At 43.3% G+C, this 13134-nt stretch overlaps 1 protein-coding gene across 1 annotated transcript in view; it reads left to right on the forward strand.

The window, feature by feature from the left end:
- Positions 1-13134, forward strand: part of KLHL6 (kelch like family member 6) — a 56468-nt gene that overhangs the window by 20061 nt on the left and 23273 nt on the right. Inside the window, exon 2 of the mRNA XM_002684885.7 lies at positions 879-1044. Coding sequence (XP_002684931.1) covers positions 879-1044 — 166 coding nt within the window. The remainder of the gene's footprint in view (positions 1-878; positions 1045-13134) is intronic.

Raw genomic sequence — 13134 nt, forward strand, 5'->3', positions numbered from 1 at the left:
CACTGCTTCTTTGATTCCAGCCTGGGATTTGTTAACTTTACAGAATTCACATTTACTGTCTGGGTCGTGCTGTCATCTTCTGAGGGGAGAAGGGTGAGGAGGCCAGTTGAGGGAGGAGAGAAGAAGGGGAGGGGATTGTTATGATGAAAACAAAGACAGGAAGAAGGACAGAGGGAGACCCAGGGGAGAAGATCTCACTGGCGCAAACAAAAGGTTCAAGAAGTCAACTGGTCAAGTAATTCCTTCTCTTTCTTTTTCTCTCTTTTCTCAATGTCTTTCTTTCTGATTTTTTGATGTTTGTTCCTAGAAAACCACAAGCAGTCACCTCTGTTTTGTAGATGAGGAAACAGCAGAAAGAAACTGGCCAGTGATTTCCAGAGATAAATAGGAGGTGTGGCAAAGGGCGCAGGAAGAGAATTTAGAGATACAGTGCCCTCGGTGTTGGGGTGCAAGTCCCCCTTCTAGAAAGTACATTCTGTCACTAGGGCTCCCTCCTGGTGGATCCTGCCTCAGTGAGTACAGTTTCTGGGAAAAGGCTTTGGCATTGTCACAAGCCTCCAGAAGAACCCCACACTTTGAGCCAGTATAAAATAGTTCTAGATCCTGCCAGGTGAGCCAGTAGGGCTCCTGGTGTCCCTTGAGGTCTGAGACTGACTTGGGAACCACACTTGGGCCTAGCAGAGCAGGACACGTCAGTTCACTAAGCACTCACGGGACGTCTGGTGCGTGCCGGGCACTGAGGGACAGACAACAGTCACTCCGGTTCCGGACCTTGCGCACCTTGCTGTCCCACCGGGGCAGACAGGTCTGAAGGGAGTCTGTTTAGATTTGGAGCCACGGGTCTCAGTTGGACTCATGTTCACACATCTCTCTCCCAGGGCCATGTTCTGCAATGATTTGAAGGAGAAGTATGAGAAGAGGATCATTATCAAAGGGGTGGATGCGGAAACCATGCACACTCTTCTGGACTACACGTACACCAGCAAGGCGCTCATCACCAAACAGAATGTCCAGCGCGTCCTGGAAGCTGCTAACCTTTTCCAGGTGTGTGAACAAACAGGCCCCGTGCTCTCCTCTGGAGAGAAGAAAGCAGCACTTCTCTGGAGATCTGCCTGGTCTGGCGCCCAGGCCTGTACCTGGGGCACACGCAGCTGGGCCTGTGCTCACTTGAAATGTCCCGAGGGATGGTGAGCTGAGTCACTGACTCCTTAATGAGATGAAGCCAGGGGAGCTTGGTGCCTAGAATCTATACTTGGTTCCTGACTCCAGGAACAATGACTATGATTTACAGAAGCATAATTAGAGTGCGGGGGATGTGGGGGAGCTGCAGTCACCAATTCATATCTGTACCTTCTACTCCTTAGCACAACCCAGGGTAGTCACTTTCTCCCACTTTATGGGTGGGTAAATTTAGGCACATAGCGAATAAGTGACAAGGCTGAAATTTGAACCCTGGGCTTTCTGAGCCCAGAGGCCACCTACTTTCCACTATACATGCAGCCTCTCAGGGATCAGTGTCTAGACTTCAGGGGAAGCGGGAACTTCACTGGTCAGCAATCTGTGGTGGATGTGAAGAAGAGCACTTCTCATGAAGGGTATCATGAAAGATAAATAGAGAACCCTCAAAGTTGTCTTATTGTTTACATCTAACTATGTTTCTGTCTGATTATAATAATTATATTTAGTTTCATAAAATAATTAGACCCATAGCTTCTGTCAATTGTGTCTACAATTATCATAGGAGTTCCATCCTGAGTTACCATCTTTGCCTAGGTCTAAGATTACACTTTGAACTCAGTTCCATTGGGTTATGACAGAGATTCTCCCATTGAGGATGTTGAAATTTATGATAAACAGAGTCCAGGGACAGGTCAAGATCATTCCCAGGGACTGGAGACGAGCATCACATCTTGTCTGGGAGTTTGGAAGTTGGCATACTCTTGGATAATCAGTAGGTCAGAAGTGGAAAGGGACAGAAAACAGAGTCTGGGAATGTGGGGTCTAGGGCAGAGATCAGGGACAATGGGATTATCTTTGTTGAGGCTGGAGTTGAGGCCGGATTTAAGAAGCCCAAAGGGAAGGAAAGTGGAAAAAGGGAGAAAAATCAACCATGAAAAGGTACTATGATTCTAAGCAATGGGTCTCTGCAGGGTTAACCAATTTTATTGTCTCAGTTTCCTCAGGGTATTTTAAAGATACAGAACAAGTTATTTCCCAAAGGACTTGTTACACCTTATCTGGCTATGTCGCCAAGTCTGTTACCATCTGTACACCTAGCCCCTTGCCCTTATCTGTCATTGTCTGCTTAAACCCTCAGCCTTATTCACTGGCAGGGAAATATCCTGTTGTGTGGAGGGAGGGGCTTAGCAACCTCATGCTCAGCATCCCTTCTACCCTCTATTCTGCCAATCTAACTTCAGGGAAATCCTTCTTGTGTCATGGATCTAGTTCCGCTTTTATGCTTTTTCAGAACTTTCTCTTACAAGGCAAGTATCCTCTCTTCACCGATGCCTCCCAAAGGACCACTAACTTTGAGAGAATCACCTCATTCACCATAATTCAGTCAAGCCACAGTTGTCATTGTTACCTTCATGCTAATCTCCTTTCCTGGGACCCAAAAAGGGTAGTTGACTTGTCTAAAGATGGACGGGTAACACTGACAGTAATAACAGTAATAGCAATTATGGCTTCAGGTATAGTGCCTGACACCAAAGTAGATGCTTAATGAATATAAATTTTATTGAGCACTTACTATGTGCTTGGAGTGACAGTTGGATCTAGTAACCAGGTCTTCTGTTTTTCCCACTAAGTGAAAATTGGTCCTGTATGATAGGCTGAAGAGATAATGTTGTTTTTCAAAATGCGGTTTTTTAATATTTATAAATTGTAATAACATACAAACTCACTTCAGAAATTAGGAACCCATACAAACAAGCAAAAAAAAAAAACCATAAAAATTACCTACAACTTCCTTCTGTTCAGAGACAATATAGCAGCTTCCTTGCTGTATAGACTTCAGGTCCTTTTTTGTACAGTAACTTATACAGAGAGAGTTAGCAACTTAGAGCAAAGCTTGGAGCCAGATTGCTGGATTTAAATGCCAGCTCCATTGCTTACCAGCTGTGTGGCTTTGGGTGTGTTTCACAGTTTTGTTGTGCCCCAATTTCCTTGTCAATAAAACAGCCAAACCAAGGAACACCAAGGAAAGAGAAGATAGGAGAGACAGGGTATATAGAGGTGTGTGTGCATGTGTGTGTGTGTAAATCTTTACTTAACCCCTTTACTTTAAGTAAGATGTCCTCATGTGTCTCCTTCAGCTTCTGGTGTCCCTGAGTCCAGAACCTTTCTCCATTGGATAAGTCTTGTTAGACTGCAAGCAGTAGGAAGGATAAGCAGAAGGCTTAACTTCTTAAACCAATTCCCTGCTGTCAGCCTCCATCTCTCCTGGAATTCTTGGCTTGGGGAGATTTTAATATTCCTGCTTTTTGGGGGTTCTGAGGGACATATTTAGTGTGCCCTCTCTTGTCTCAGCAAAGTCACTTACCAGTCTTCATACTGTGTGGTTTGGGGTTACTGATGTCTCTTGGTTTCATTGAGGATGGAGTTTGTGTTTCTGTTTCTTGTTCTCCTTTCAGTTTGGGGTGATTTTCCAAGCAAGACCTATAAAAACCCTTTAGATCGTAAATAATCTTTTGTGATAATATTACAAATATTTCCCATTGATGGTATAACTCATAATTTTTAGTTATAGTTTTTTAATGTACAAAGTTTAAAACTAGTATTTAGTCAGATAATGTTGATCACATCTTTGATGGTTTTTGCCTTTGGTGTGCATTTTTAGAATGACCTTCCCCATTGCTTGATTACGTACTGACTCACAAGTTCATTAGTCTTGTTACCTTTAAAGGTTCAATACCTAAATTTTTAATATATCTGGAAATTATTTTGGCATACAGTTGTTTCCTCTTTGTCTTTGTTTTCTTTTCATTTTCCCTCAAGTGGTGAGCTTCAATGGAAAGTTTAATGAGATTTAATGAGAGAGATTGGAGAGGAGGATGGAGATATGCTAGTAGAGCAGGCTTTATTGTTTTTTTATATATAAAATTTTATTTATTTATTTATTTTTGGCTATATCGAGTCTTTGTTGCGGCACAGCCTTTTCTCTAGTTGTGGAGCACAGGCTCCAGGGCACGTGGGCTTCAGTAGTTGTGGCTCCAGGGTTCTGGAGCTCAGGCTCAATTGTTGTGCATGGGCTTAGCTGCTCCACGGCATTTGGAATCTTCCCAAATCAAGGATCGAATCCTTGTCTCCTGAACTGGCAGGTGGATTCTTTACCACTGAGCCACAAAGGAGGCCCCCACTTTTTTTGATACTTATTTGGCTATGCCAGGTCTTAGTTGCAGTATGCAGGATATTCAATCTTTGTTGCAACATGCAGGATCTAGTTCCCTGATCAGGGATTGAACCCAGGCCTCCTACATTGGGAGCATGGAGTCATAGCCACTGGACCACCAGGGAAGTCCCAGGCTTTGTTTATTGTTGATTCTCCTATTCTGATAATCCCTCACCTCAAAATTTTCCAAATCTCATTTACTTTCTAGGCAAAAAATAATAAGTTTCTCTCTGAGGCTATTTTACTAATTTTCCTATGAGTGTTAATTCTTATGAAAATAAGAAAAGAGTGCTGTGAGCTTTTGGACATCTATTTAACCCACTTTCTGATTGCTATTGCTTCTGGATACTTTCTTTAAAGTATCAGACATAGAAAACTGGTAATATTTTCATGCTTGGAGGCACCATAAGGAACAGAAGTTTATAGGTTGTTGAAATCACTCTGTGCTTTTAAAATATTATTTATTTTTTTATAGATAAAACATATCTATTCTAAATCAGAAATATAGGGAGATACAGTGAAACATTTGCCATCTTCACTGATAATTTTCTTCCTCCTGTTTTGCTATCCTTCCTATTCTATGTATGTACCAGGATAAATGTGCATATATTACCCTCATTCATTGCTTCCATTTTTTTTCTATTAAAATATTATTTATTTTATTTTATTTTTTAACTTTACAATATTGTATTGGTTTTGCCATATATCAACATGAATCCACCACAGGTATACACGTGTTCCCCATCCTGAACCCTCCTCCCTCCTCCCTCCCCGTACCATCCCTCTGGGTCATCCCAGTGCACCAGCCCCAAGCATCCAGTATCATGCATCGAACCTGGACTGGTGACTCGTTTCATATATGATATTATACATGTTTCAATGCAAGTCTCCCATGCTTCCATTTTTTAAACAAAAGTGTTGGCATAGTAAACCCTCCATTTTGATGTCTTGCTTTATTTGGCTTCACTATAATTTTTGGAGGTTGTTACAAGTCAGGATGTGTAGAGCCGTCTTATTCTTTTCAATGCTGGATAATATCATTGGGGATTTCTTTAGATGTCAAACATATACAGTTATCTGTAATAGTCTCTTATAAGGCAGGGTGGCAGAGCAGAAGGAACATGGGCTTTGGAGTTAGGCAGAACCTGGCTTTAAATCCAAGTTCAGGGAACTTCCCTGGTGGTCCAGTGGCTAAGACTTCATGCTGCCAATGCAGGCGGCCTGGGTTCAAACCCTGGTCAGAGAACTAGATCCCACAGGTCACAACTTAAAAAAAAATCCTGCATGCCTCAATGAAGATTGAAGTGCTGCAACTAAGACCCAGTACACCACCCCCCCCCAAAAAATCCAAGTTCAGTCACGTGTTTTCTGTGTGGCTGTGGACAAGTTATTTAAATTTTCTGAGACTCAGCTTTCTAAGTTGTAAAATTAGGGTGACAGTAATGGCTACCTTCCAGGGAAAGTATGCCAGAGCTGGCATTTTATTTTGTCATGTATACCACCCTGACAGTGGGACTGAAGTCAGCATGAATCAGATTACCTTGGTTTCCCCACCACAGCTTGTAGTAAAGTTTTCTTAATTGTCACACCTTTGATGTGACTCAGCTGCTCTCTAATTTTCTGATTCTCTTCTCAGGTTGCCTTTTACTCTCTTCCTGTTAAACATCGATTGCTTCCCTCTGAGGATTTCCCAGTCCAGAAAGGCAGAAGTGAGAATTCAGTTGACCAAGCCAATCACCACTGTTGGTGTTGGACAAAGGTTTTTCACGGGAGGTCACTTGATGAGTTGCTGGCCCGTTGACACTGATGGCCCTTGGGTCAAAGGCCATTGGTGTGGCATGTGTGCGTGCACGCTCAGTTGCTTCAGCTCTGTCTGACTCTTTGAGACCCTATGGACTGTAGCCCACCAGGCTTCTCTCTCCATGTGATTCTCTAGGCAAGAATACTGGGGTGGGTTGCCATGCCTTCCTCCAGGAGATCTTCCTGACCCAGGGATCGAACCCACATCTTCTGCATCTCTTGTATTGCAGGTAGATTCTTTACCCACTGCACCACCTGGGAAGCCCAATATTTATATATAGTAGTGTGTATATGTTAATCCCAAATTCCTAATTTGTCTCTCTCCCAACCCTGCCATCCCCTTTGGTAACCATAAGTTTGTTTTCTATGTCTATGAGTCTATTTCTGTTTTGTAAATAAGTTCATTTGTAACATTTTTTTAAATTCCACATATAAGTGATATCATATATTTGTCTTTCTCAGTCTGTTAGTTTTCTAATCTTGAACTTAATCTCTGTTCTGAGCTCCCCATTCTACCAGTGGCAGAAACTGTAGTCAACATAATGATAACTCACTTCGGGAAAGCCTTATCAACTCAGTATTTGGCTTGCTTAGATAGTTCCAGCAGAGAAGGCAATGGCATCCCACTCCAGTACTCTTGCCTGGAAAATCCCATGGACGGAGGAGCCTGGTGGGCTGCAGTCCATGGGGTCGTGAAGAGTCTGACACGACTGAGCGACTTCACTTTCACTTTTCACTTTCCTGCATTGGAGAAGGAAATGGCAACCCACTCCAGTGTTCTTGCCTGGAGAATCCCAGGGACGGGGGAGCCTGGTGGGCTGCCGTCTACGGGGTTGCACAGAGTTGGCCACGACTGAAATGACTCAGCAGCAGCAGCAGCAGATAGTTCCAGGGTGCATTTACACTGTGGAAGGACACTGTATAAAGAGGTATCTGGCCCAGGCTTACCATGGTCATTTGCATCATCGGTTCACGCTGGCACCTGCTGAAAGTCTATATTCCCATCAGTCTCTCTCTTGATCATCAACCCCTTCCCTCCTGGCATCAACTGAAAGTCCTTAGATCCATCTGGTTCTGGTCATCAGTCCTTGCTGGTCATTTTTCATTTTCCTTGTCCTGTTTTCAAGGCCTCTTCAGTCTGCCAGTACTCTCAGCTACTTCCGTGTCCCTCTAAGGAGCACATAAGAAACATCCATTTCCTCTCCCATGAGAATCTTTAACTACAGGGAACTCAGAGCAACTGCCCTAGGTCCCCTTTGTCTAAAAACAACATGTTCTAGTTTCTCTTCTGCTGCTACTATTCCGGTCTGCTGCTTTTCTGATTTCATCTTGGCAGTCAAGGCACACATTCTTTTGTCCTCATATCCACAACCTTAAGGCCTTCCAGCACGCCCCTCACTCTGGACTTCTGGCCTGCTTTGAGAGGCAGGAACCATCCTAGGGGCCCACACCTGCTTCTCACTCAATTACTAGACTTCTACTTTCTCCTGTCTCTTCCAAGAGAACTGGTATTTCCTCCAGTGTGAGAAAAGCTGCATCTTGTATTATTATCCAATCTCCTATTACTACTGTTTTGGCATAACGTTTAAGCCCATGCTCTTAGTATTTTGGAGTTTGAAGGTCAAAAGGCCCAGTTATTACTGCTAATTGGTGGTTTCAAAACTATTTTTCTAGTATAAGTTCTAAAAGTATATTTAGAAACACAAAAGCCAAAATTGTCTTCTTTCATCTGCTCTCTCTCCCTTCTCTGAGTCAGTAAGCTGGAATGCCCTACTTATTGTTTACAAGTTGTGGAATAAGGAAGTGAGATGTGGGGTTTTAGTTGTAATGTTATCCACAATGCTGCCAGATTCTGACTTTTTCTGCTACCTAACTACACAAATTACTAAGTATCCACTGTGTGCAAGGTACTTTGTGAGTCGCTTTCAGGGTGAAATAAAGATTAAAATTGTAAATATAGATCACATATAAGTAGCAATTTATCACATTCTTTCCCCTACATGATCCTATTTGATATTGACATTAGTTCTGAGCATGAGCAGGCCAGGGAATACCCTGATAATGAGACTGTAAGGTGGGTTTATTATTCCCACCACTTTCTAGATGTGGCTTAGATTTCAGTTAATCAAGTGGCAGAGCTTTGATCTGGGTCTAAACCCAGAACTTCTGGCTCCTGTACCTGCCTCCATTACTACTGCTGAAGACTCTAAAACGAGAATTCCCAATGAGCTTCCAGACCCCGAGGCAGAATATAGAAATTTCTGGCTCTGAAGAAGTTGGACTTCATAGAATGGGTTGGGTTTCAACAAGTGGCAGCTGGGTTTGGAAAAATGTATTTCAGGCAGAAGGAACTTTTAAACAAAGACTGAAGGTTTCACCTTCTCTATCTGCTGTCCCACTTGTTGCAGCTGTGTGCATGGACCTGCTTTTTAGGACCTGGCTTCTACTTATTTACATGCTTCTCTGCTGTATACAAGTGTTCTCTCTCTCTCACACACACACATACACACCCAATCCCCCCAAATCTTGAGCTATGTCCCAGACACCATCATTCTGTTTAATCCTTATAATGGGGTCCCTCCCCGGCCTTCACACTCTCCCTGAGCTGAGTCACTAAGCCACAGCTGTACCACTTGCCCCTTGAACCTTCGTGTGGCCCACATGTACCCGCTATTGCATGCCACTAGCCTGTTGGGGCCCGCGTTGTGTCCTCTGGGAACTCAGGGGCTGTCTGTTGCCTGAATCTCTACCAAACTTGCCACACCCGTGGGCACTGCCCCTTAGTTTTCATTTTGATTCCACTTATGAGGTAAGTGCACGTCTATGCGCCTCAGGCTCCCAGCACCGGCTCCACCTTAGTGAGTGGACCCTTTGCAATTCTTAGCTCCTTCCTTTCCTGCCCACCCTGTATAGCTTCCAGGAAGCAGCAGATCTTTCAGCCAAGTCTAGAGCAAGGACTGAAAGTCTGAAGGGAGCAGATGGCTTCCTAAGGTGGGAGAGTGCATTCCCATAGAGTCTTAGGCTGGTGTCTGGCTTGAGAGATATGAGCAAAGGCAGAAGATTAGAATCTGTGGTAATTTACAATTTGTGTGAAGACTACTCGTTATTACCAATACAGACCCCACAAAAGAATGGCTTGATGTTTTGTATCTATTGTTTGAGAAGACAAAATAGTGACAAATATTTACAATGAATTCAGAAGCACTTTCCAATAAGTTTTAATTTTGTTGATCTCATCAACAATTAACACACTCTTCACATATACTGATTTGTTGGGGCTTGAAGTTAAAAATATCAATGTCTTTATAGATCACTTGCAAGGACTCCAAGGCAACACAGGGACTGTGGTCAATAGGATTCCTGGTTTGGACCAAGATAGGACTTACGTTATTCTGGAGTGGATTTGAAGGAACCTCTAGTGAAATGTGGAATCACAGTGGTGAGAGCCTTTAGGATGCCTGGTTCTGGAGAGTGTACAGGGAGGCAGCAGAGGAGCTGTGGGGATGGGGGGAGGTGCATTCTCTTTGAGGCAGACACTTCTCGTGGGAACTGCAAACATGTTTCAAGTGGTTTCTTTGATTGTATTTTTAGTCTCCCTGCTCTGAGAGTCAGGTGCCTGGGTGTAAACTTTTACTCACATGCTGCCCACTCCAAATAGGAAGTTGATTATCTGTTACCAATATCTGTCATCACTCAGGTTTAATACATAAGTTCATGTGTAATTGGGACAGACCGAGATCTGAAAACTTACCCTAAAGTCCTAAATAATCTTGAATATGAAGAAGCAAAACCAAATATTTTTAGAGAAGTTTCTTGCCTCCGTGACTGGCTCAGTAGTTTCCCAGCCACTGGCTGGGATCCCGTGGTTCTGATTAACACTACCCTCACACTCAGAAATGTTTCAGTTCAGTTCACTTCAGTCACTCAGTTGTGTCCGACTCTTTGCAACCCCCTGGACTGCAGCATGCCAGGCCTCCCTGTCCATTGCCAACTCCTGGAGTTTACTCAAACTCATGTCCATTGAGTCAGTGATGCCATCCAATCATCTCATCCTCTGGCATCCCCTTCTCCTCCTGCCTTCAATCTTTCCCAGCATCAGGGTCTTTTCCAATGAGTCAGTTCTTTGCATCAGGTGGCCAAAGCATTGGAGTTTAAGCTTCAACATCAGTCCTTCCAATGGATATTCAGGACTGATTTCCTTTAGGATGGACTGGTTAGATCTCCTTGCAGTCCAAGGGACTCTCAAGAATCTTCTCAAAAACCACAGTTCAAAAGCATCAACTCTTTGGCTCTCAGCTTTCTTTATAGTTCAGCTCTCATATCCGTACATGACTACTGGAAAACTATAGATTTAACTAGTTAACTATAGATTTAACCTTTGTTGCCAAAGTAACGTCTCTGCTTTTTAATATGCTATTTAGGTTGGTCATAACTTTTTTTTCCAAGGAGCAAGCATCTTTTAATTTCATGGCTGCAATCACCATCTGCAGTGATTTTGGAGCCCTCAAAAATCAAGTCTCTCACTGTTTCCACTGTTTCCCCATCTATTTTCCATGAAGTGACAGGACCAGATGCCATGATCTTAGTTTTCTGAATGTTGAGCTTTAAGCCAACTTTTTCACTCTACTCTCTCACTTTCATCAGGAGGCTCTTTAATTCTTCTTTGCTTTCTGCCATAAGGGTGGTGTCATCTGCATATCTGAAGTTATTGATATTTCTCCCGGCAATCTTGATTCCAGCTTGTGCTTCATCCAGCCCAACGTTTCTCATGATGTACTCTGCATATAAGTTAAATAAGCAGGGTGACAATATACAGCCTTGACGTACTCCTTTCCCAATTTGGAACCGGTCTGTTGTTCCATGTCCAGTTCTAACTGTTGCTTCCTGACCTGCATATAGATTTCTCAAGAGGCAGGTCAGATGATCTGGTATTCTCATCTCTTTAAGAATTTTCCAGAGTTTCCAGAAGTGTTTATTGAAGCACATTCTGGGGGGAATGTAGGCAACTTGGAGACCCTCCATTCACCCTTGTCCTTACAAGTTCTCTTTGGACTCTCCTGGAATTTGTCAGCTTAACAATGCAACAGTTACAAAAGCAAGGTGAAGCTCAGTGAGGAGAATTAGCCAGGTGCTCTCCAGTATCATTTCTACCACCTACCAACTGTGTAACCTTGGGCAACACACCTGACTCTTTGAATTCTCTCTTCCATCCTCTTCCATCCTACCATTACCAATGGTAATACCAATATCTACTTTAAATGTATTCATTAAAAAAAGAAAATTTATTCATTAAACAAAATAATGCATGAGAAATTATCTAGCACAGATCGTGGTACAGACTAAGTACCTGAAAAATATTTTTTTCCTCTTTCTCTTCTTCCCTTCTTTCTCTTCTTTTGCCAGAGTTTGTGCTAAGTGCTGCTGGAAATAAAAACACAAGTATGACCTAGTACGTGCCCTTGAGGTACTGGACCATAGTACAAAATAGAAATGTAATCATTGTTCTACTAGAGGGGCAGTGAGTTGGTTAGTAGAGCCCAGAGGAGGGAGGAATTGATTCCATGTGGGGCCGCTGGAGAAGCCATGAAGGAGGAAATGGCTTTTGAGAAAGAACTTCATGAATAGATAGGATTTCTCCACTTCTTTCCCTTTCCCTTCTCTTCTGTCTCCCTCCTTTCGTTTTAACCTAGTATTGAGCCAGAATAAAAAATGTCCAGAGGCAGGGAAGGCTCCAAGCACAGTCTGATTAAGACCTTGGCTCTGTGTCTTTCTGGTCCTTCAGGTTGGCCGTCCTTCTTGTATTGGTTTTGTCCTCAGGTGGATGGATACCAGAGAGCAACTCAGTGTCTCCTGCAAGCACAATTCCCAGAAAAATTCCATGTGTGCAAACAAATTTTCCACACAATGTAGGGGTTCAAAAACTTGCAAGAGCATCCATTGGTCCCAGATTGAACAACTCTGAATGAAGAAAACAGCCTGTGTAGATAAAGTGATGGCTGTGGTACTCCCTTCTTCCTCCTTTTTGAGGGAAACTTAAAAGGGGACTTCTCAGTTGTAGATGGGATGAACTCTCTTGAATCGTTTCTTTAAAAGTGGGGCTGCAGAGTCAAACTTGCTTGGGTGATGGGAGGAGGATTTTAGCAGGTAGAGATGAGGGACAAAGGTGGTCCTGGCTGACAAAATGGTGTGAGCATAGAAAGCTACTGTGATAGTGCTGACAGGTAAGCTTAGGGCTGTTTTCAGAAGGTAAGTAGACAGGTGTGACTCCATCGGGGAGAGTCCCAGTGCTGGTGTATACGCACGGCTTGAGGGGTGAGGGTAGACGTCCTCAGTCTAGGCAGTGGCATCACTGAACTCTGTTACACAGCATTTATCCCAGCGGTAATTGTACACAGTCTGTATGATTATTTGATTCCTGCCTGCCTCCCCCACTGTCTGCCTTTTCCAATGAGCCTGGGCACTGTATTTCTTTCTGCTCCCCTTGGTACCCCCAGCTGAGAGCCTATGATCTAACAGATGCTCAATACATATTAGGGAGAAGAACAGGTGGATGAACGGTTTCTGAGTGGGGAGAGACACGTGTGGGCTACTGTTTCTCACACATGTGAACTTTGGTACTTGATTTTATGCTCTTTCCTGGTTCCCTTTGCTCATCAGTGGTCATCATGCTGGGGTAAGTACTGGCATCTTGTCAGCTGGGCCTTCCTGGGTCTGGACAGATGAGACCATCTGAGTTCTCCAGTGAAGTGTACAAATCGCCCTTGGCATCTGCACACGAGCCCTTGTCCTGTGCACATACTATTTGACTGGAGGTGACTTGAAATAATGTAAGAACATATATTTTTGGAACAAGATAAGACTTTCAGCTTTTAGCTCTACCTCTCATTTTAAGTCTCTGAAGAAATTACTTCACTTTTCTGAAACTGTTTCCTCATTTATAA

Source organism: Bos taurus, chromosome 1 (genome assembly GCF_002263795.3).
Source record: "Bos taurus isolate L1 Dominette 01449 registration number 42190680 breed Hereford chromosome 1, ARS-UCD2.0, whole genome shotgun sequence".
NCBI lineage: Eukaryota > Metazoa > Chordata > Mammalia > Artiodactyla > Bovidae > Bos > Bos taurus.